Raw genomic sequence first — 21,239 nt, forward strand, 5'->3', positions numbered from 1 at the left:
GACAGCAGGGCTCAACTGGAGGCCATAGGCAATCATGCCACACACATTCTACAGGATTGGGCCAAGAGGGATCTTCTAACGATCTCAACTGAAAAAACAAACTCAATACTCCTCAGGGGGTGCTCTTGACCCTGGTAGACCTCCACTAATCAAAACAAATGGAATGACCATGAAACTCAAACAGGAACTAAAATACTTAGGAATAATATTAGACCAAAACCTGAACTTCACATCTCATCTCTGTTATCTCAGAACGAAAACAAGGAGGCTCTCGGCCCTGATAACCAAAATAACCAGGAGGGACTGGGGACTAAAGAAGAGGACTCTCTCCCTTCTATACAAAGCTCTCTTCATCTCTATCCTTGCCTATGGTGCAGGCGCCTGGTATCAGAAAGCAAACACAGCAGTCAACAAGAAAAAGCTGGAGTCAATCCACTGATCCATACTATTGACAACAACTAGAGCCTGCTGCACAGTGAGCTCCCATGCACTCCAGGCCCTGGCGGGCTTCCTTCCCCTGGACCTGGAGATTGTGCGCTGTGGGATGCTACACCAACATTCAAAAGGAAGAACCACAACTTATCTAGACTACACAATAGATCCACAGAAAAGCAAATCCTCAGAAAATAAGAGGTTAATGGAACATCTGCAATCTATCTGGCAAAATGGATGGAATCTTACCACAAAAAGGCAAGTCACCAAAAAATTTATACCCGATGTCAGTAGGGTATATCCTATTTCCCCTTCCTGGTTTTCCGCTGGCTTGCACACCACCTTCCTTCTTACGGGACATGACTTCTTCAGAGGGGAAACTCCACGAGCTGGGAATCTCCGACAACCCGAGCTGTAACTGCGGTCAGGAGAAAACCTGGGAACATCTTATCCATGACTGTGACAACTATGAGAACCTCAGATGTCAGCTATATACATGCATCAACTCCTTGCTAAGAAACTGAGAAGAAATAATATTGCAAGACGAAGATAATTACCGGGTTTTCACTGTCTTTGCCCACAAACTCTTTGAAAGACAAAAATCCCTGCCACATCATCACTAACCTATGAAAACACAGACATAACTACCTGAGATGAATGTGAAACTCTGAACTAGTGACCACCTGAAGTAGATACAACACATGAACGTAACGAACTGGACCTGACTTCTGGACTTAGACCTCCACCAGACTAATGCAAAGACGAAGACTGCAACTTGGACTCGGACCTCCGAAGGACCCGAACACAAAGGTGAAGATTCCATCTTATGATGCCATACAGCCATATGGCGTCCTGGCTCTGTATAGCCTGCTTTTTACTCCTCTTTCCCTAGCAGGGGGGGCCTGCTGTCTCCTCCCGTCCTGCCACCATTCTTTCTCCTCTGGTGGGGCATGGGCATGCCCCACTATTTCAACAGGGGTCATCTTCCCTATCGACCCCTTACTTCCAATTTCCAACCTCCCAGTCTTCCACCTTCCCTCCCCTCCCTTTCTGCCTTACAAAGCGCATGCCCCACACGTACAAATTTAAAACACCAAAATTCATGCCCGACCTATTAGGAAATCTTATCACCTCCAGTGCTTATCCCTTATAGACCCTCTAAGCAGTGTATAATATACCATCTGTGCCGAAAAGAAAAGAAGAATTTTTATTTTATCTATTTTTTTTATTTATTTATTTATTTTTTTTAGGTCTTTGAGCCAGTGAAATCTCAGAAAAATAGGTGGTAGGACCTGCCAGAGCAAACTTTAAGGAAACACCTGGCTGGCCTCCACGTGGCGGAGTACGTAAACAACAGGTCCCATCTGGGGTCTGGCGGCTAACAAGCCTGAGGAACAAGGGGCACAACATATTACACAACACATGACCCACACACTTTTAAACCTCTGGCCTTGACAGTATACTGTCCTCGATACAAAGAACATACGTGGAGATGGGGTAAATCCCTGGTGCCGTTAGACCCAAAAATACTCTGTACTCTGTACCCTTTTTAATATAATAAAGAACTCTTATATTTCATTTATTTTTTGAGATTTCAGCTGGACTGTATATATCGACAAATTTCATCACCAAATTTTCCATCTTACATTGTGCTCACATGAATTTTGTATCACAGTGATGTCTTCAATCTATTTTAATTAATCCTTTAAACAATGTCATATTAGCATTTGTCTTCATTCATTTGGTAGTTATAGAGAAGGCTTCCTACTAACAGGCTACAGTACAAAAACTGTTAGGGGTGAATATTGGGTCAGGATAGCAGTCAGTGCTCTGCAACCTTAGCTTAAGACATGTAGGAGTCTTCTTCTGGTTAGATATAATCAATTCCATATAGTGTAATAACTTTTGATTTAATTTAGTAATTAAACTGATCTACCTAACGTAAATGAAAATAACAAGTATAAAACAGTAATAAATGATGCATATAAAGTTGTGAATGCAATAATCAGTTATGGTATTATCTCTGTTCAACTGTATATTGTAGTGCTGAAGAAGTCAAATATATTGGGAGAAATTTATTATCTGGTAGATAAGAGTGAAAAATAAACGAAATGATGATGAAGAGAAGAAGAGAAGAGAAAAGATGAAGAGAAGAAGAGAAGAGAAGATGAAGAGAAGAGAAGATTGTTATTTTGTTATTTTTGGTTTTTTTTAGGAGCATCAGCAACTAAGGCCATATTGCTCCGGGATATGCGGTGGTCATTCCCTGACCTTTCCGCATCTGGTGGTGATGGGCTCGAACCCCGGTCTAATCAAGAAGCATGTGCTACACACTGCTGCTCCTTCCCACCTGGCTACGGAGGCGTCTAAGAAGAGAAGATGAAGAAAAGAAAAGAAGAGAAGAGAAGAGAAGATGATTTAGAAAAATTTTGTAAGGTAATGGAAGCAACATAATCAAAAGTCCAGCTTAATGACTATTATACAAATAAGAAACATAACAAACCAGTAGTACTATTAATACAGGTGGAAGTTCTAATAAAATTGAGTCCAACCAGGATATATGTGTATGGTTGTGTGTATGTATAAGTGTGATCATAGGTTCTTTCTTCATTGAAAATACCATGAAATCTGCTGCTTGTCTTGAGATGTTGGGACATTTTTTGTTTCAGCTGATATAGGAAATATAACCATACATCACTCAGTGCAGCAGGTTCTGAACTGGGAATTTCACACATCAGTGAATTGTAGTTTTGCAATGTGCAAAACTTTTGTTCACCTGCGATGGTGGACAGAAGTTTTGTGCATTACAAAACTTCAAACCAGAATAACAGATGACATTATCATCATTATTATTATTATTATTAGCCATACGGTGCAAGGAAGCCTGAGGCTTATGCTGCACCAGACAAAAAAAAAAAAAAAAAATCGTGTTACCCTGAGAGAGAGAGAGAGTCGGAAGTAGAAGGGAATCAACAAGAAAGCAAGAAAAAAGAATGATGATATCCAGCTCAGGACCCGTTTGCCAAGCCCATACTCACCGAACAACATTCAAAGCAGGAGTGAAATAGAGAAGTTAACTATAAATGCAAGTCCTATATGCAACAAAGGGTGCATGTACTGAAGTGTACCAACCATTTAGATAAAACTTTTTTTATTCCTGTATCATATTAATAAACATTTCTCTTGTGGCTTGCCTGGGTTTAATTTTACTATATTTCTTATCATTCAAATGTTTTATGAACACCCTCTATATTAAGCCAACTTATCAGGAGCGATTTTCTGATTATTAAAAACGTAAACAACTAACAACTGGCTCATCTTAAAGTTGGAAATAAATGCTATAATAGTGAACTTTGACTCAATTTGATAAAATGTTTTCCATGTTCGCTTCAAATAGTAAAAATGATAAAGGTTACAAAGTTAACCTGCAAGATAAAGTATAAGAACCATTACATTTGAATGCATGCAATGTCAAAGTGAACTAGTACATGTGCAATTTTAAAATGTAGCAGCACTTATGAAAATTTCTTATATTTCATTTTTCCTTTTTTTTGCCTGGTTAGTAATACTATCTATTTCACAAATAGCTAAAATTTCTTATTAATAATTGCAGTATTTTATTTATTTTTTTAAATCATATTTATTCCAGTTTATTTTTGATAAGATGCCAATTTTTGGCAGTTTATAACACGGCTTCTAACAGAAAATTTTCCCTGAAATTGTGTTATTAAGTCAAACATATATCAAAGCAAGATCTTACAACAATATAATTTTCAAAACACAATCCATTGAGTTTTGCCCAAAAGAAAAAAGCAGCACATGCTTTTTTATTTTGGGCAGAAGGTAACAACAGATGTGGTTTAAGATTTGATATTACTTTTCAGAAGTTTATAAGGAAGCTACTAACATAGATTTTTTTTTCTTGAAATTTTGTTACAAGATCACATAAAAAAAAAAAAGTTTTATACTCTGGCATTACCAGCAGGTCAAAGGAATTTACAATTATTTCAACATGAATACAACTGCTAATCAAATCTATCAGCCATGAGGCCTTGAACTATAGTCCACTCAAATGCATACACTATGGCACTCTCACTCTTGACCACTGAGCTATATTGAGGAAATGTGAAATGTGCGAACTATAGCTACTGAGGAAAGACACTGTAACAGTATAGTTTTTGAAAAACAATTCCATGAAAGTAGAGCAAATTTCTTTTTTTATTCAGTGTACAAAGTGATGTTTTCTGTTTTTGCAATTTATAATGCAGCTGCTGAAAGATGAATTTGCTTTAAATTTTGTTAGTATATGCAATACATACTGAAGAAAGAATATATAATAATTTTGTTTTCTAAACAATTCATTGTGAGGCATATGCACATCTTTTTTTTTTTGTCCTTTGTGTGCAAAGAAACAATTATAATCTATATCCTGTCTATTGATGATTTAAACATTTAGGAAAATGTATTCCCTTAGATGAGCGATGAACTATAGCTATTGTGCACACTTGCATAAACTTTATCTTATATACTGGAAAAATCCAGAAAGTGATATAGCTACTTTCCAAAGAAAATCTTAGTGAGGGAAACTCACATTTGTTTACATCAGGAATAAACTAAAAATTATTAGTAGCATTCATTCATGATCCAGGATTTTTCCTATAGTTCACAAGCATGAAATCACTAAAATTCATGTGGGTCCTCAAAGACCCTGACGTAAATACTATACTCCGGTGTATAAACACCAAGGTATAGTGTTTAGTGATGTAAATACTAAACACTATACACTTTGTGCACTATATTCCAGGTTAAAATAACTGGAACAAAAGTCCAATCAAATATAATTCTCATATGGTAGTATGTGACAACAGTATGACCACATCAACTAGATGATGCTGGGATTAGAGAAAATTACAAATTGAAGTCAAAATGGCATAACAACACAGAGAAAACTGGTGCATAAAATTAAAGGGAAAAAATTATAATAGAAAGTTAACAATCTTACATTTAGCGACATGTTCAAAATAATTCTTGGAAAAAAAAAAAAAAAAAAAAAAAAAGTTGTTTAAAGTGAAATTTAAGCATTTCATTAAAGTGGAAGCTTGCCTTCTGCCATACAATATACTGTATTAGAACTTCTCCATGCAAATGAAACTAGCTTAGTTTAAAATGAGATTTAGATTTACTAAAGCGCATTTTACTAAAGCAGAATTATCAATTAACATATACACTAAAAGGACACAATTCATGGGATACCTGGTTTCTGGATAACGTGGCACTTTATTAACTGTTTTATTTTCCTCTAAATGTAACTCTCCATATAATTTTGCAAACTTGAATTAGCATGGTTCTTCCTAATTCTTAATGTATTATCACATAATTCCGATTAAATGGTAATAAAAAATTACTGTTATAATAGGTTAGGAGTTCAGGAACCCATGCTCTGAAGCAGCACGTGGCTTTGAATATACAAAACCGCAGTTCTCATTCTATGCATTGAACAAAATAAGAATAATAAAAAAAAAGAATCAAACATCTTCTCAATCACTGATAAAATTAGTTTCAAATAATACAATAAAAGATATATCACGCCAGTTGTCTTCTGTTTTGCCTACTATTTTTGAATAAACATGTACACTGAAAAGGACAGAATTCATGGGATACCTGGTTCCTGGGCAATGTGATGCTGTCACCCCTCTCGCTAGTGGACGAACCCACCGCTTGACAGGCATTGTACCTGATAGGCTTGACAGGTACAATGCATCACTGCACGCAGATGGTAATTCGGTGCCAGTAAGGATAAACATCATGAGTTAACCGACTCTAAAAGAGGGATGATAGTGGTTACCCGATGCATGGGTCACTCTATCACAGATGTGGTAGAAAAACTGCACTATCCCCGTTCGACAGTATCAAGAGTACACCATTTCTGGAATAACATCTCATCGTGAACAGTGCTGTCGGCTGAGAAAGGTGGTGGATGAACGTAGCCACTGATGCCTGTCTTGCATTGTTTCTGCCAACCGGAGAGAGACAGTGGCACAAATCACTGCTGACTTCAATGAGGGAGGTGCCAGAAATGTCTCCACTAAGATCATCAGTAGATCATTAGACACAATAAGTTACAAGAGCCGCCGACCCACCAAGTCCCATTGCTAACACCATGACACAGGACTCTAAGCCTCAACTGGGCAAAAGAACATCAGCACTGGACCTTGGTTGATTGGAGACTGGTCTCCTGGTCCAATTAGTCCCATATTCAGTTATTTCGAGCAGACCGCACGAAGCAATGCACCTATCATGTCAACAAGGAACTGTTCAGGCAGGTGGATGGTCGCTAATGGTCTGGGGCATGTTCAACTGGCACACGTTGGGACCTCTGGTATGTCTAGATGCATCTCTGAACTGTCCTGGTTGTGTTCATCCTTGCAGACCATTTGCATCCCTTCATGGTCATCGTGCACCCATAGGGCAATGGATTCTTCCAGCAGGGCAATGCATCTTCCCACAGAGCAATGGTAACTAGAACATGGTTTGGAGAGCATTCCGCAGATATTACCACCATGGAACCGCTTCACTGCTCACAGGACACGAACCCATTTTTGGAATGGTATGGAAAAGTCCGTTCGAGCTTTGGATCCTCCACCCAAGAATGCGACGGAATTATGGACAGCAGTGCAGCAAGCACGGATGGAAATACCTGTGGAACGCTTTCATGAACTAGTGGACTGAATGACTCACCGTGTGACTCCCTTATCTGGGCAAAAGGTGGGCCTACCAGTTACTAGGTAGGTATCCCATGATTTCTGTCCACTCAGTGTACATCACTCATCAAAAAAAAAAAAAAAAAAAAAAAAAGCAAACATATAAAAATGACTTACAATGCTGTTTTGGATATTGGAAGTGCTACCCTGTTTACTCCCTGCTTACCCTGGAAAAAATAAAAACTTTAAATTTTCTATACAATCATTATACTGATTTAATCAGACAAAATATATAGCTGGAAAACTGAAACCTTTAAATTTACCAAAATTTTATTTTATCACTAAAAACAACCACAAACTCACCTTCCTATGATTATACTATGGTACAGTCACGTGTCCAGCAATACAGCATGCCACAAAGACTGTAACTTATTATCTGTTCAGATGATCAGTAGTTATTTAAAAGTACTTGTGTTTCCATGTTATTTTTGAATTCAAAAAATGAATGGGAACTTACAAATTTAACTTTTGACAAACAAGATAGATAAGCTTACAGATCATGACACGCAATAGGTTACGAGAGTTTGTATGTAAGGACAGAGCCAGACACTACAGCATTTGGTAGATTGGTGTTGCATACAATGAATGGATCTGAGGTGTAACCCAACCAAGTTCCAACTGGGGATGATCATTAGGCCAGATTAGCAGGGGAAAAGTATCTTGAAAGACACAGTTGCGTTTCTCCAGTGTTCCAATACATCCATACTTCTTGTGGGTATCAAGCAAGTGCTGTTAATCAAAATGATGAGGGATTGAATATTTGTCCAGCAAAACAGAAAACAACAGTAGAGCAACTGACTACACAATAAACAGGCGGGTTGCAATACCCATTCCATGTACTGGACACTAGCACACTGTGCTATCACAGTCAATGGCCTCCTTCAGTATTCCTGCTGATTACCCATCACATGAAAACACGCTTACAGTGGGCATTGGAGTGGCATATGATTGTTTTGCCATTGTCAAAATTTGCACCTGTTTTCAGTGGCTGACTGAAAACGGGTGCAAATTTTGACAACACATCCTTTATCCCTTCATAAACTCATTTAATAAAATAGGAAACAGGAGCAGTCATGCACCAAATCTCTACTCCTGCCTCCTCTTGTGTAGCTCGATCTTACCCGTGATCCCAATATTAGTATTAGCATTAGTTGAGACATATGATGGAAGAAAGCAAGCTTATATAGCATCAGCCAAAAAAAAAAAAAAAAAAAAAAACCCTTCCCATTTCACCCAAATGTGTGTCTAGTTCACAGCATTAAATTTATTTAAGCTATCAACTTCCACAAACAACAGATGGAAGTCTGTTCCAGCAATCAACTATCTGCTCGTAAAAGGCAAACTTCCGCACATCTATTCTACAACTGTCTTTCCTCAATTTGAATCTACCCCCTCAGGTTCTTAATACGAGCAAGAGGAAGAATCCCATCAGCATTGAGCATGCTCAAACCATTCAAGGCCTTATATATCTTGAGCATATCACCTTGCAGGTGCCTCTTCTCCAGATGCTGCAACTTGCAGAACTTAAGCCTTTCTTCGTAAGTGCACCCCTTTGTTCCTCTCACCAATCTTGTTGCCCTTCTCTGTACTTGTTCTAGCAACTCTACATCCTCCTTAAAATGAGGCCTCCAGACCTGTATACAGTACTCAAGGTGTGGCTTGACCATTGCCTTATACAAGGGGCATTCAAAAAATAAGTTACACCTGCTGCCATCACTTGGTATAATTGTACAACAAATGTGGTGCCTGCACAGAATGGAGTTCATATCGTGCACCCCTGGTAGGTGAGTTTCATTTACATAGCAGTAACAGTTGTGTAGGAGCAAGCATTCATAATGGCATGGCAGCTAGAATGTTACTCCAAGTTCAAGGTACGCAAAACAGTATGATTTTTGTGGGCGAAACGTCTGAATTGTTCCAAGATTCATCGTGAAATAACGGCGATGTATGGGGAAAATGCAATGTTGTGTCCACCAGTTTGAAAGTGGTCGCACAGAACTGAAGGATGCTGATCAAAAAGGAAGGCAATCAACGTTGACCACTTCAGACAACGTGATGCAGGTTGATGAAATGATTCGCAATAATAATCAAAGACTGACAGTTGCAGAAATGGCAAATGAGTTGGATATTTCGATAGGCAGATCATGCCATCATCCGTGAACATCTTAACTATCGAAAATTGTGTGCAAGATGGGTTCATCATTCACTAACAGACGAACACAAAGGTCAATGTTTCTCACTTTCTCTAGCCTTCCTTCAATGCTATTCTGTGGAAGGCCATGACTTCTTATGCTGCATCACCACTGGCAATGAAAGGTGGGTGCACCATTTCACCCCAGAAACGAAGAGAGCATCTATGGAATGGAGATACATACATACACAACATTGCCTGTGCAGAAGAAATTCAGTTCCACCATCAGCAGGAGAGGTTATGGCCACTGTGTTTTTCGACTGTGAAGGAGTAGTTTACACGGAATTTAGGGCAAAAGGCATAACAATTAATGCTGCCTCAAACTGCCAAACATTACAGTCTTTGAGAACAGCCATGAAAAACAAGAGGCCTGGAAAGTTAAGCAAAGGTGTTGTTCACATTCAGGACAACACCACACAATGCATGTACAACACAACACTTCTCCAAAGTTTTGGATGGGAGGTATGGCAACATCTGCCGAACAGTCCCGATCTTTAACTTTGTGACGACCACATCTTAGGCAAGCTGAAAGAACATCTAGGGACACAATGATTTGCAAACGATGAGCAGGTCCAAACAGCAATTCGACAGTGGCTTAATGACCAAAGAGTGGATTTCTATCAACAGGGAATCGAACTCTTAGTCACACGTTCCAAGAAGTGTTTGGACGAACTCGGTAACTATGTAGCAAAGTAGTGCTAGGTATGTGCTTTCTATTGCATAATGCTAAATACTGCAATAAATGTCTCTTGGGCTACAATGGTCAAGTATAACTTATTTTTTGAATTACCCTCGTACAAAGGGATAATCACCTCCTTGTCTCTGCTAGCAAAATTCCTATATATCATTGACAAACTTCCATGACCTGCTCATGTAGCCTCTCAGCACTGCTCAGAGAACTTCATATCTGACTGCACAATTACCCCCAGGTCTTTTTCATTCTCCACCTCCCTGAGTGTAGTACCACACAGTTGGTACATTTCTCTTGGGTTACTGCTATCCATATGGAGTACTTTGCATTTGTAAATGTTAAACTACAGTTGCCACTTCTCAGCCCATCTGTCTAACTTTTCTAGATCCGGTTGCAGTGGCATACTGTCTTCACTGTCATTAAAAACCCTGCCAACCTTTGTATCATCTGCAAACTTGGACATTAAGCTTGATACACTTTCATTGATAAATACACAAAACAATAATGGGCCCAGCACCGAACCCTGCGGGACTCCACTAATAACATTATTCCATGTATAGCAGTGTCCATTTATTAACACTCTCCACCGTCTCCCACTGAACCATCCCTTTATCTATTGCAGAACTTGCACATAATGCCATACCACTCCAATTTGTACATCAATCTTCCATGTGCAATAGTATCAAAAGCTCTCCTGAAATCCAAGTATATGATATCAAAATTATTTTTTGCCTCCAGTTCCTTTGTGACCACATCATCGTATCCAATCAAATTGGTCAGACAAGACCAATAAACCCTTAACAAACCCATGCTGTGTCTGAACTATTACTGCAGCCTTCTCTAGATGATCCTGCAATACTTCTTTAACCAGTGACTCCATTATCTTACCTGGAACAGATGTTAAACTAACAGGTCTATAATTATTTGTGTCACTGTTTGAACCTCCTTTGTGAAATGGGGATACGTTTGTACATCTCCAGTCCATGGGGACCTCCCCTGATTCTAAGGATGCTCTCATAATTATGGCTAAGGGTTTGCTTACTTCCCTTGCTGCCTCCTTCATTATAACTGGATAGATTCAATTTGCACAGGGTGCTTTTTTATGTTTAACTTAAACAATTTCTCCTCCATTTTGCTCTCAATTATTACAAAATCACTTAGATCCCTGTTAGAGTTTGATGAACTTCTGGCATTCCCTAACTTAAATAACTCCTCATGTGTAAATGTAGATGAAAATTACTCATTTAGTTCGGCAGCTATCTGAGAATGATCATCTACAATCAAACCATTGATATCAAGTGGACCAATCTGTTTCAACCCCCTCCTTCTAGGGTTTACTGAAGTAAAGAATTCTTTGCTGATTTTATATGCAACCCATGCATTTTTCTTTTCTGCCACGAGCCTCATTAATTCATCCGACATACATTTAGGCCAGAACCTTGAACAGTATTTTGTAGCTGTTATGAAAAGCCTAGTAGCCCCTAAGATTACGTCCCTGAAGGCTTTCCATTTAGAATTCACCGTTGGTAACACCATCAGTTGATCCCACTGTACAGAAATGAAAAACTGTATGAGACCACTGTAGTCACCTTTACGAAACCAAAACACTTCCCTTTACCCTTGATGACAGTTACATCTTTAAGAAAATCCCACACCAGTACACTGTGATCACTGTCACCTAGTGGTTCCTTTATCTGCAAATTCTTAATGCATGAATAATGATCGCTGATAATGAGATCAAGGGTGATATTACTCTGCTGATATTACTCCCTCTGGTTGCCTCTCGAACATGTATAATAATGAGTATAATAAGAAACTCAATGAGTATAATAAGAAAGTCTACAGGGAAATAGAGTGGGCCAGTAAATCAGAGAGTCTCATAATGGGGGTTTTTAATTTCCCTGATATTGAATGGAATTTGTGGGTTGGTCACACACACACACTAGCAAGGCTTTTGTGGATTTATTGGATGATTGTTTTCTAAATCAGCATGTTCGGGAGGCAACTAGAGGGAGCAATACTCTTGATTTGATTATCAGTGGTGATTCTTCATGCATTAAGAATCTGCAGATACAGGAACCACTAGGTGGCAGTCATCACAGTGTGCTGAAGTGGGATTTACTCAAAGAGGTAACTACCATCAGGGGTAAAGGGAAGGGTTATTGTTTTCGTAAAGGTGACTACGATGGTCTGAGACAGTATTTAAATTCTATACAGTGGGACCAACTGATGATGTTACCAACAGCAAACTCAAAATGGGAAGCATTCAAAGAACTTATCTTGGAAGCTACTAGGCTTTACATACCAACTAAGAAATATTGTTCAAGGTTCAGGCCTAAATGGATGTCAGATGAACTAATTGGACATTAGCATTAGCATTAGTAGAGGCATATGATGCAAGAAAGCAAGCTTATTCAGCATCAGCCAATAAAAAAAAAAAAAAAAAAAACCAACCACTACTCCCATTTCACCCCTCAATTCGTTCAAAATACCTGTCCAGCTGAGCCTTAAATTTGTTTAGGCTATCAACTTCAACAACAAGCGATGGAAGTCTATTCCACAAACCAACTGCCCGCTGGCTAAAGGCGAATTTCCGCACATCTATCCGACATCCGTCCTTCCTCAATTTGAATTTATGCCCTCTCAGGTGATTATTCTGAGCAAGAGGAAGAATCCCATCGGCATTGAGCATGCTCAAGCCATTCAAAGCCTTATACACCTCTATCAGATCACCTCGGCGATGCCTAGTCTCCAGGCTCTGTAATTTGCAAAACTTAAGCCTTTCTTTGTAAGAGCAACCCTTTGTTCCATTCACTAATCTTGTTGCCCTTCTCTGTACTCGTTCCAGCAGCTCTACATCCTTCTTGAAATGAGGCCTCCAGACCTGTATACAGTACTCAAGGTGTGGCCTGACCAATGCCTTATACAAGGGAATAATCACATCCCTGTCCCTGCTAGAAAAATTCCTGTATATCATTGACAAGACACCATGAGCTACTCTTGCAGCTCGTCTGCACTGCTCAGAGAACTTCATATCTGCCTGCACAATTACCCCCAGGTCCTTTTCATTCTCTACCACTGTCAGCGTAGTACCACAGAGTTGATACGTTGATCTGGGGTTACTGTTTCCCATATGTAGTACTTTACATTTGTCAATGTTAAACTTCATTTGCCACCTCTCAGCCCATCTGCTCAACCTTTCCAGATCCTGTTGCAGCAGCATAGTATCAGTAGTGTCCTTAACAACCCTGCCAACCTTTGTATCGTCTGCAAACTTGGACATTAAGCCTGATACACCATCATCAATATCATTTATAAATACAGAAAACAACAATGGACCCAACACTGAACCCTGAGGAACTCCACTAATAACATTAGTCCACGTCGAGCAGTGTCCATTGATTACCACTCTCTGTCTTCTGCCACTCAACCATCCCTTTATCCATAGCAGCAATTTGCCTCGAATGCCACACTTCTCCAATTTGTGCAGCAGTCTTCCATGCGCAACAGTATCAAAAGCCTTTCTAAGATCCAAATATATAATATCCAAGTTATTCCCTGCATCCAGTTCTTTTGTGACTACATCATAGTATCCAATCAAATTGGTCAGACAAGACCTGCCCTTAACAAACCCATGCTGTGTCTGAGCTATAACTGAATTCTTGTCAAGATGATCCTGCAGTGCTTCTTTAACCAGTGCCTCCATTAATTTTCCTGGAACCGAAGTTAAACTAACAGGTCTATAATTACTTGTGTCAGCCTTTGATCCTCCTTTGTGAATTGGGGTTACATTTGCACATCTCCAGTCCATGGGTACCTCCCCTGAGTCCAAAGAAGCTCTCATAATTATGGCTAGGGGTTTGCTTACTTCCTTTGCTGCCTCCTTTAATATAACTGGATAGATCCCATCCACCCCGGGTGCCTTTTTTATGTTTATCCTCAACAATTTCTCCTCCACTTTCCTCTCAGTTATTAGAAAATCATCTAGCTCACTGCCAATGTTTACTTCACCTACGACATTCCCTTTCCTGAATAACTCCTCATGTGTGAATGTAGATGCAAAATACTCGTTTAGATTGTCAGCCACCTGAGCTGGATCCTCAACTGTTGAACCATCAACATCCAGTGGACCAATCTGATTCATCCCTTTCCTTCTTGAGTTTAAATAGGTAAAGAACTCTTTTCTGTTTTTCTTTGCATCCTTTGCCAAGGATTTCTCATAATCTGCCTTTGCCTGCCTAATCTCCTTTGTGACTTGGTTACAGACCAACTTATATCTATCATAGGCTTCCACGTCACCCATTAATTTGTATGTATCCCATGCATTTTTCTTCTCTGCCAAATGTCTCATTAGTTCATCTGACAACCATTTAGGCCTGAACCTTGAACAATATTTCTTGGTTGGTATGTAAAGCCTGGTAGCTTCCAAGATTAGTTCCTTGAATGCTTCCCATTTTGAATTTGCTGTTGGTAACATCTTCAGTTGGTCCCACTGTATAGAATTTAAATACTGTCTCAGACCATCATAGTCGCCTTTACGAAAGCAAAAACCCTTCCCTTTACCTCTGATGGTAGTTACCTCCTTGAGTAAATCCCACTTCAGCACACTGTGATCACTGCCACCCAGTGGTTCATTTATCTGCAGATTCCTAATGCATGAAGAATCACTACTGATAATCAGATCAAGAGTATTACTCCCTCTAGTTGCCTCCCGAACATGCTGGTGTAGAAAACAATCATCCAATAAATCCACAAAAGCCTTGCTAGTGTGTGAGTGACCAACCCACAAATTCCAGTCAATATCTGGGAAATTAAAATCCCCCATTATAAGACTCTCTGATTTACTGGCCCATTCTATTTCCCTGTACAGTATCTTATTATACTCATCAGAGTCATTAGGCCTATAGCACACTCCTACTCTCAATTTTGATTTACCTATGCTTATGTCACACCAAACTGACTCAACACTGCACTGTCCAGCGATGTCAACTGGCTTCACTTCCTTGGATTTTATGTGTTTTTTAACTAATAGCATAACCCCTCCTCCCTTCCTATCCTGTCTATCCTTTCTGTAGACGTTGTACTCCCCAAATTCCAGTTCTGCATTCCTTATATCTGTGTGACACCACGTCTCTGATATCCCAACAATATCTGCCTTTGATGTTTTGAGTAATACCTCAAATTCATCAAATTTATTTACTAAACTCCTAGCATTAGTGTACACGCAAGTATACATGCACCTGTTTCTATTCTTAGCTACCCTAACACAACCCATGTGTTTACTTGTACCGCAATGACTTCCAGCAGTCTCTGAAATATCCTGCATCTTGTTTTTCAGGCTTCTGCTCATTCCAATAGAAGCAGTGCAAGAATCTCTTTCACCTCTGCCAGTGGCTACTGTTAATCCATTAGTCTTTGTCTCCCCCCAAGCTAGCAGTTTTCCGACCCACCTAACACTGCCTCGATAGCATCAGCAAATATTCTTGCACCCTTTCTATTTAAGTGTATCCCATCCCTGTAGAAGCAATCTCTCCTGTTAACAAGTACAGTCCAGACTGAAAAAAATTCTACCCCTTCAGCCTTGCACAATCTTTCCAGGGCCGAATTGATCGACAAGGCTCTCATCATATACTCCCTCCTATCGTGTCTGGGCAGAATTGCAGACACTTTCAAATTCAACCCTACTTCACGGCTTTTTTTCAACAGTGACCTGTACTTGTTAAGTAATTCCGCTGGTCTAATACTATTAATATCATTAGTGCCAACGTGTACAACTATATCACCTTTTGTGCCCTTAAAAGATGATATCTGCTCTACAACGTCATCAACCTTTGCCCCTGGCGACATGTGACAGAGAAAAAAAATGCATGGGATACACATATAAATTAACAGGTGACAAAGAAGCCTATGACAGATATAAGCTAGTCTGTAACCAAGTCACAAAGGAGGTTAGGCAGGCAAAGCAGGATTACAAGAAATCTTTGCAAAGGATGCAAAGAAAAACAGCAAAGTGTTCTTTACTTATGTAAACTCTAGAAGGAAGGTGATGAATCAGACTGGTCCAGTTGATATTGATGGTTCAACTGTTGATAATCCTACTCAGGTAGCTAACAAACTAAATAAATATTTTGCATCTACATTCACACATGAGGAGTTATTCAGGAAGAGGAATGCCAGAGGAGTATTAAACTCTGAAAGTAAGCAAGATAATCTTGCAATAACTAAGAGTAAATTGTAGGAGAAATTGTTGAAGATAAAAATAAGAAAGGCACCTGGATGGATGGATGGATGGAATCTATCTAGTTATATTAAAGGAGGCAGCAAAGGAAGTAAGCAAACCCTTAGCCATAATTATGAGAGCTTCCTTGGACTCAGAAGAGATACCCATGGACTGGAAATGAGCAAATGTGACCCCAATCCACAAAGGAGGAGGTTCAAAGGGAGACCAGGTAATTACAGACCTGTTAGTTTAACTTCTGTTCCAGGGAAATTAATGGAGGCACTGGTTAAAGAAGCATTGCAGGATCATCTAGACAAGACTTCAGTTATAGCTCAGACACAGCATGGGTTTGCTAACGGGAAGTCAAAAAAATTGAATAATATGATGTATTCACAAAGGAATTGGATGCAAAGAATAATTTTGATATCATATATTTGGATCTTTGAAAGGCTTTTGATACTGTTGCACATGAAAGACTGCTGCTCAAATTAGAGCAGCATGGCATTGGAGGCAAATTGCTGCTATGGATAAAGGGATGGTTGATAGGGAGAAGACAGAGTGGTAATCAATGGACACTGCTCTTCCTGGACTAATGTTATTAGTGAAGTTTCCTAGGGTTGAGTGTTGGGTCCATTGTTGTTTTCTGTATTTATCAATGATATTGATGATGGCATATCAGGCTTAATGTCCAAGTTTGCAGATGATACAAAGGTCGGCAGGGTTGTTAATGACACTAATGACAGTACACTGCTGCAACAGGATCGAGAAAAGTTGAGCATGTTGGCTGAGAGGTGGAAACTGAAGTTTGAAAAAATGTAAAGTACTGCATATGGGAAGCAGTAACCCCAGAGTAACGTATCAACTGTGTGGTACTACACTGGCAGTGCTAGAGAGTGGAAAGGACCTTGGGGTAATTGTGCAGCCAGATATGATGTTTTCTGAGCAGTGCAGATGGTCTGCAAGAGTAGCTCATGGTGTCTTGTCAATGATATACAGGAATTTTTCTAGCAGAGATAAGGAGGTGATTATCCCCTGGTATAACGCAATGGTTAGGCTACACCTTTAGTATTGTATATAGGTCTGGAGGCCTTATTTTAAGAAGGATTTAGAGCTGCTCGAATGAGTAAAGAGAAGGGCAACTTAGTTAGTGAATGGAACAAAGGGTTGCTCTTATGAAGAAAGGCTTAACTTAGGCACCAGCGAGGTGATCTGATAGAGGTGTATAAAACGAATGGTTTGAGCATGCTCAAACCATTCAAGGTTTTATTGCTCTTGCTCAGAATAATTGCCTGAGAGGGCATAAATTCAAATTGAGCAAAGACAGTTGTAGGATAGATGTGCGGAAGTTGGAAGTTTTCCTTTAGCCAGTGGGTGGTTGATTGCTGGAACAAACTTCCATCCGTCGTTGTAGAAGTTGATAGCTTAAACAAATTCAAGGCAGAACTAGAAAAACATTTTGAGCAAGTGGATGATGAAATGAGAAGGGGGGGGAGGTGGGGTTTTTTTTTTTTTTTTTTTGGCTGACGCTATATAAGCTTGGTTTTCTTGCATCACATGCCCTTCCTAATGCTACATATGCATTCCCAGCTACTATGACGGCTGCTCTTCACGTTTATTCCACGATGGAATAATATCATTCTTAACTTTGCAGCCAGAAGGCCAAGGGTTAGCCTTCTGGCTGTGAAGGGCTTGTACAACAGTAGTGTTCATTTTATCTAGTTGTACAATAAAGAATATTTATTAAATAATTCACCTGTATTTGCCCTCTCCACACTGACTTTCTAGTTAAAAATCCATGCAGGATCAAATAAATCACAGTTCTTTTCTGAAAGTAAAACCCAAGCCTTTAATAATGAAGGTCCCACATGTCATCATCCATCATAGGATCCATGATCACCATCTAAATGTTCCTGTAGTGTCACTCCTATAATATTATCTGAAACACAGATCACGACCATGTGCAGAACATTCTTGCCTTGAGTATTTTCCACAACACATGCTGATTAGGGTTGCCAAATGGCTAGCATTTTTAAATCGAAAGCTAGTTGTAAAATTGACTGCTGAACTTCCCCTAAAAGATGGTTTTTTTTTTTTTTTTTTCATCATTGAAAACAAAACAAAAAAAAAATAAATAAACAAATAAAAATAACACAAACGTGGCGTGCTTATATGCACATTGTATGTTAAAATTCTGATAAAAAGTACAGTTGTCATTTTTCTGGGTGGTAGTTTCTGGTGCAAGGGCTACTTAGGACATATTGTCTCTCTCAAATCAATTGACTTTACATATGAGAATTGCCTGTGGAGCAATTAGAAATGGTCATATATTTGAATTTGTTTTAAATATTCAGGTGACACTCAAGTCAAGTGGACCCAATTTCGGCGAAGTCCGGATGGTCTGTGACAGCCAAATCCTCTGCTTGCACCTTCACGATGGTGTTTACTGTTAGTAATCCTGGGTATAACCTCCATGCTCAAGCACATGGTGGGTGACCACGCAGGTGTGAACCAATGTAAGCAGGGGTCGAGGTGTGGTGCCCACACCACATGGAGGAATGCCACCCTCTGTGTTACCAGGCAGTACTAGGTGGTAGATGACTCTCATCAACCGGTGCAATACCACCACTTTGCTTATTGGAGGCTTGAAGTGGTGGAACCCATGTTTAGTCTCCAGAGCTAAGTTCGGTCAACCCTTCCCCATATCTTCCACTGTGCAGTATGATTGATGACTTTTGAGGTTATGATGAACAACGTGGTGAGATCCAACCTTCCTTACATTTCAAGGGTACAGCTCTAAAACAGTGTTCGCAGTCCGGACGCTAGTTAGTACACTGGACCGAACCTATTGGTAACTCTCTAGGAGGTTTCCGGATCAGCTAGTGTATAATCTTGCTACCTCTACTCTGCCAGATAGTGATTGGAGGGAGTCCGAGTAGTGTGTATGTGGGGGGCATTGTCGAAGCCACATTATGTCAAGGATCTGGGTATATTCTTACCATGTGTACTCCATATCCAAAAATTTCATTACTTCATACAGCATGTACCACCCACTTTTTCTTACTATTGAATGCACCATGAATTGTCAAACTAATAGAGTAAGCTTATTTGCGAGAGGATCTAAACGTCCCAAGGACTTCCTAATTCATTTCACATATATACGTAGTCTCAATTCTAATCTCAGCGATGTCCATTTCTACTTGCAGTCTGCCAAACCCCATGTACTTTTTCTGACAGAATCTCAGTTATCGGTTGATTCAAATACTGCTCATCTCAGATTCCCAAATTATTCGCTGTATGATTCGTTTTGCCTCAAAGGTGGTACTTGTGCATATGTCCATTCTGATATTCCCTGTCAGAGACTTGGTAATTTGGAATCTCCTCTTTTCGATCTTCTCTGGCTTAAAATCTCTCTATCTCATTGGGTTAAATTCATCTGTTGTCTCTACTGTTCTCCCAACTTCACTAATCACTTATAGCTTTGACTTCCTCTCTTTGCAACTTGACTTTCTCCAGTCCAACGTTCCTAACAGTGAGGTAATTTTCCTTGGTGATTTTAATGTTCACAACTCGAGCTGGCTTCCGTTTTCTAGTCACACCGATCCAGCAGGTAGAGATGCTGAGGCTTTTGCAATTACTAATGACCTTGCACAGATTGTTCATTTACTTACAAGAATACCAAACAATCCTAACCATACAGCCAACATGCTTGATCTTTTTCTCACAAACAACCCTTCTAAGTATACGGTCGAAGTGAGAGGTCCTTTAGGTACCTCAGATCACAACTTGGTGATTGTCTGTTCTCCAATGGAGCCTTATGGCTATTCCCAACCTCGTACTGTTTGGCATTACAAGAATGCAAAATGGGATGACCTGAGAGATTTATTTTCTTCTTTTCCTTGGTCGGATTACTGTTTTAAAACTTCTGATGTCAAAGTTTGCTCAGATCGTGTCAGTGAAATTATTCTTGCAGGAATGGAATCCTTTATCCCACACTCCACTTTAAAATCTCGTCCTTTATCTAAACCTTGGTTTTACAATAAACGTGCTACGGCTGTTGAAGAGAAGAACATTGCATATCGTAATTGGATTGTTTCTAATTCTTCAGTGCCATTTTCTGCCTACACCAAAGCTCGCAACAATTGTAAAGCAGTTATTAATCAATTCAAACTACAGTTTGAACAGGCTAAGAGTAGAAAACTTGCTTCTTGCCTTAGTAGTAGCCGAGCATTCTGGTCTCTTGCCAAAGCTATTGGCCGGAACTTTTGCCCATCTCTGCTCCCACCTTTGTCCAACCAAGGATAAAGCTGACCTGCTAGCATCCCATTTTTCTTTCAACTCGTGTATTAATGATCTTGGTAAAACACATCCCACCATTCCCAACACACTCCATTCAATGCCTCCTGTGGTCTTCTGTCAAAAGGATGTCAGAAGGATTTTGATGAATCTTGATGCTAAGAAAGCTCCAGGTCGCGATGGTATTTCTCTACTTGTTCTGAAAACCTGTGCTCCTGAACTTACTCCTGTTCTTTGCCGCCTTTTTTTCACTTTCTTATTCCAAAGGTGGTTTTCCTTCTGCTTGGAAATTTACTCATATCCAGCCAGTTCCTAAAAAGGGTGACAACTCCCTCCCATCCAATTATTGTCCCATTGCAATTACTTCTACTCTTTCTAAAGTAATAAATTCGCCAACTCTTAAACTACCTAGAAACCTTCCATCTGATCAACGATCGGCAGTATGGATTTCATCATTGTCAATCCCCTCGTGATATTCTGGCTTATGTTACCCATTCATGGACTAATTCAATGGAAAAGTTCGGTGAAACAGAAGCAGTTGCTCTTGACATCTCAAAGGCTTTTGATCGTGTTTGGCATAAAGGTCTTCTAAACAAGCTTCCATCTTATGGTTTGCCAACTGTATTTTGTAATTGGTTATCTAATTTTCTC

General features: G+C 39.6%; 1 protein-coding gene across 3 annotated transcripts in view; it reads right to left on the reverse strand.

The window, feature by feature from the left end:
- The window catches only part of LOC150087056 (uncharacterized), a 599,010-nt gene that overhangs the window by 103,133 nt on the left and 474,638 nt on the right, over positions 1-21,239 (reverse strand). For all 3 annotated transcript variants that reach the window (XM_090372920.1, XM_090372918.1, XM_090372919.1), the window contains one exon: positions 7,311-7,360. In XM_090372920.1, the coding sequence (XP_090229046.1) occupies positions 7,311-7,360 (50 nt within the window). The remainder of the gene's footprint in view (positions 1-7,310; positions 7,361-21,239) is intronic.

This window comes from Mastigoproctus giganteus, chromosome 4 (assembly GCF_048544385.1).
Source record: "Mastigoproctus giganteus isolate SK-2022 chromosome 4, ASM4854438v1, whole genome shotgun sequence".
In the NCBI taxonomy this organism is placed as follows: Eukaryota; Metazoa; Arthropoda; class Arachnida; order Uropygi; family Thelyphonidae; genus Mastigoproctus; species Mastigoproctus giganteus.